At 33.9% G+C, this 3,159-nt stretch overlaps 1 protein-coding gene across 1 annotated transcript; it reads right to left on the bottom strand.

Annotated features, from left to right (window-relative positions):
- Positions 1 to 48: 48 nt before the first annotated feature.
- LOC105315329 (transcription initiation factor TFIID subunit 1-like) lies at positions 49 to 2,342 on the bottom strand (the record flags this gene model as incomplete). Its single annotated transcript, XM_020005812.1, has 4 exons — positions 1,791 to 2,342; positions 1,531 to 1,741; positions 265 to 417; positions 49 to 203 (listed from the first exon to the last, which is right to left on the bottom strand). Coding segments are annotated over exons 2-4 (368 nt in total), but the record flags the coding sequence as incomplete, so codon positions are not given.
- Between the last annotated feature and the right edge of the window lie 817 nt (positions 2,343 to 3,159).

The following is a 3,159-nucleotide window of genomic DNA, read 5'->3' as shown; positions in this document are numbered from 1 at the left end:
AAAAAAACAAAATAGACATAACATAATAGTCATGAGGTACAATTATACTGTGTACAATGCAAACCAAATTTCATATCACTCACATTAGGTACTGCTTTCATTCTTTCAATGGATTTACGACAGAGGAAGGACAGAGCAGCTTGTGGATCATCTCCCAGCAGTGGATTAATCTCATGCTCTAGTTTCTCAAGAGCTTGACTGTTCTACAACAAAGAATCCACTCATTATAATCACACCATTACATTATAACACTCAAGTACTTACTTGATTTATTTCTTTGTTAGACATTTCCAACATCCTTTGGGCAGTTTTTGTTAATTCAGAGTTGAATCCATTATAAGTGATGCAATTGTTAACAATTAGATTGACATGGTCCGTAAACTGCTGCCTTGTCTCATACTTGTGCTTACGAATATTCTGAAATAATAAAAATGAGTGTACATACATGTAGCAACTCAAAAACTTAACATAGTCTACATAAAATAAAAACATTGATATCTATCAGAACTGCAATTAATTAACATTAGTATTATTTGTAATCTTCAAAATAGAAAAAAAATTCTGGCACAAACAATAAAAATTATTAAAAAACAGCATGTGCTATTGCCATGGCTAATACATTTTCTAATGTACATTGATGAACTTGTGCGATGGCAACATTTTTAATGCTCATAAACTCAAAAATTATTTGTTGGAATCAGCTCAAACTTATAAGGACATTAATGTGCATCATAAAATGTAATGGAAATTTGGGGTGATTTCGGAGCCATTTTTGGAAAAAACCATGGTACAGGGTTTTTTCAAAAATTTAGATTTTCTTAAAATAGCCGTAACTTGAAAAATTAATGTCGGAATCAGCTCAAACTTGCTACACAGTACAAGGACATTAATATGCATCAAAAATTTAATAAAAATTTGGGGTGATTTTTGAGCCATTTTTGGAAAAATCCATGGGCTATAGCCTTGGGTATTTTTCAGAATTTTGACGTTTTCTTAAAATGGCCGTAACTTGAAAAATTAAAGTCGGAATCAGCTCAAATTTGCTACACAGTATAAGGACATTAATATGTATCAGAAAATTTAATAAAAATTTGGAGTAATTTTGGAGCCATTCTTTGGAAAAATTTATGGGCTATAGTCTTGGGTATTTTTTAGAATTTTGATGTTTTCTCAAATTGGCCGTAACTTGAAAAATTAAAGTCGGAATCAGCTCAAACTTGCTACACAGGATAAGGACATTAATATGTATCAGAAAATGCAATAAATTTTGGAGTGATTTCGAAGCCATTTTTTGAAAAAATCTATGGGCTATAGCCTTGGGTTTTTCTCAGAACTTTGACGTTTTCTTAAAATGGCCGTAACTTGAAAAATTGAAGTCGGAATTAGCTCAAACTTTTTATACAGCATAAGGACATCAATATGTATCAACAAAATGATAAAAAATTTAGGGTGATTTTGGAGCATTTTTTTGCTCCAAAATCCCCCATGTAAATCACTATGGTTTCTCTTCTTTGCTGTCATTCATATCACCTTGTGAAACAGTGTCAGTGGTTCGGTCAGTGGGTGTTTCTTTACTCTTTGAATCATCATCACTCTGAACCTTCATACTGCTAGTATTCATACAGCTGGTATCTTTTACTGGTTCATTTTCATGTTCCACATTTTCATCCTTATTTTCTTTCATAATACTTCCATTTGATTTATCTAGATCTAGTTTATTCTTTGGGTCCTTCGGTATTTCCTGTGGTGATGCCAGGATTGCTGGAATTTTTCCCAATTTCAGGACTCACTTTCCATGAAACAGTAATCAAAAGAAGTCTCACTCGGTAAGATTTGATCTATAAAGTGCACAGATAACGGCATTAATTCATGTATTAATGTAGTCTATTTAAGGAATAAGAGATTATTATTATTATTATTATTATTATTATTATTATTAATAAACTCTACAGCACAATAGTAGAATAAAAACACAGGGAGTTACAGTGCTGATGGTAACCTGGTAAACTCAGCAGGAACCAGAAAAAAAAAAGAAAAAAAATAACTTAGTGTATGAATGAATGGAGTTATGTACATGTATGATGGGAGCTGATACAATTATAGCAAGGGCATAAGAAATGATAAGTGCATAAATCAGATGAGTTGAATTTAGTTAAAAAGATGCTTGTGAAGTGATGGTAAAGTGAATCAATTGCTTTAGAGTGAGTGAGAGAGAGGAGGTTTAGAAGGAGTAGGGCATTCCACAGACGAGGGAGACGGGAGAAGTAGAAGTGACGTGATGGAGTAGTACGAGTATATGTGTGTAATAGGCTATGAGGAGAAGATCTAGTGACAGATGAGGAGTTAAAGATAATAATAAATATTTATTTATAATAAAATAAGTAGGCTTACATACAAAATGCTAAAAAATATAATCATACAAACATAAACTCACTTCTTTGGTGTATTCTATGATTCTAGTGTTTTGGCGGAGACCCAGCCCCACCTTTTTATAACTACAAGACCACGCCTCTTCTGACCCCACCCGGGCCACCCTAAAAAGTAAAAACTCAACTAAGAGAAGGTCGTTGTTGTTCATTGCACTCGGTTCATTGTTAGTCTTGTCTGAGGCCCTGGCCTTGGGGTAGCTTTTTTTAATGGAACTATGGCCACTAATCAAACTTGTTTAGGTATGACTCGCCATTTTGATTTTGTATGTACAATGTACATGTAGGTGTTGATGATCTTGTTGATGTTCTTGATTTGTTAAAGAGCTGTGGTTTTCCTAAAGCAAATTGGTATGACCTTGGACTGAGACTAGGACTAAAGAAGAGTACACTTGATGTCATAGAAAAGAATCATCCTCATGACATATCTCGCTGTATGACAGAGTGCCTCTCCCAATGGTTAGGTAGAGCTGATAATGTTGACAGTAGAGGAGGAGCCAACTTGGACTCACTGTCAGATGCTCTACGATCTATGAATGAAACTGCTGTAGCTGAGAAGTTAAGTGAGTCAACCATAACTGTATGTTACTATAATTATTGTATTTTCTATCATAGAACATCATGCTCTTATTGCTATTTTTAATAATCGTCATACTCTCCTGTCTCAGTCTCTTTGTGATTCTGTTGGTATTGCTGGGTTACTTTATGCTGAACGTATGTTAACGCTAGAAGT

Source organism: Amphimedon queenslandica, unplaced genomic scaffold (assembly GCF_000090795.2).
Source record: "Amphimedon queenslandica unplaced genomic scaffold, v1.1 AMPQUscaffold_10866, whole genome shotgun sequence".
Lineage (NCBI taxonomy): Eukaryota > Metazoa > Porifera > Demospongiae > Haplosclerida > Niphatidae > Amphimedon > Amphimedon queenslandica.
Note: the sequence above shows the minus strand (reverse complement) of the source record. Positions and strands in the feature narration are given on the sequence as shown.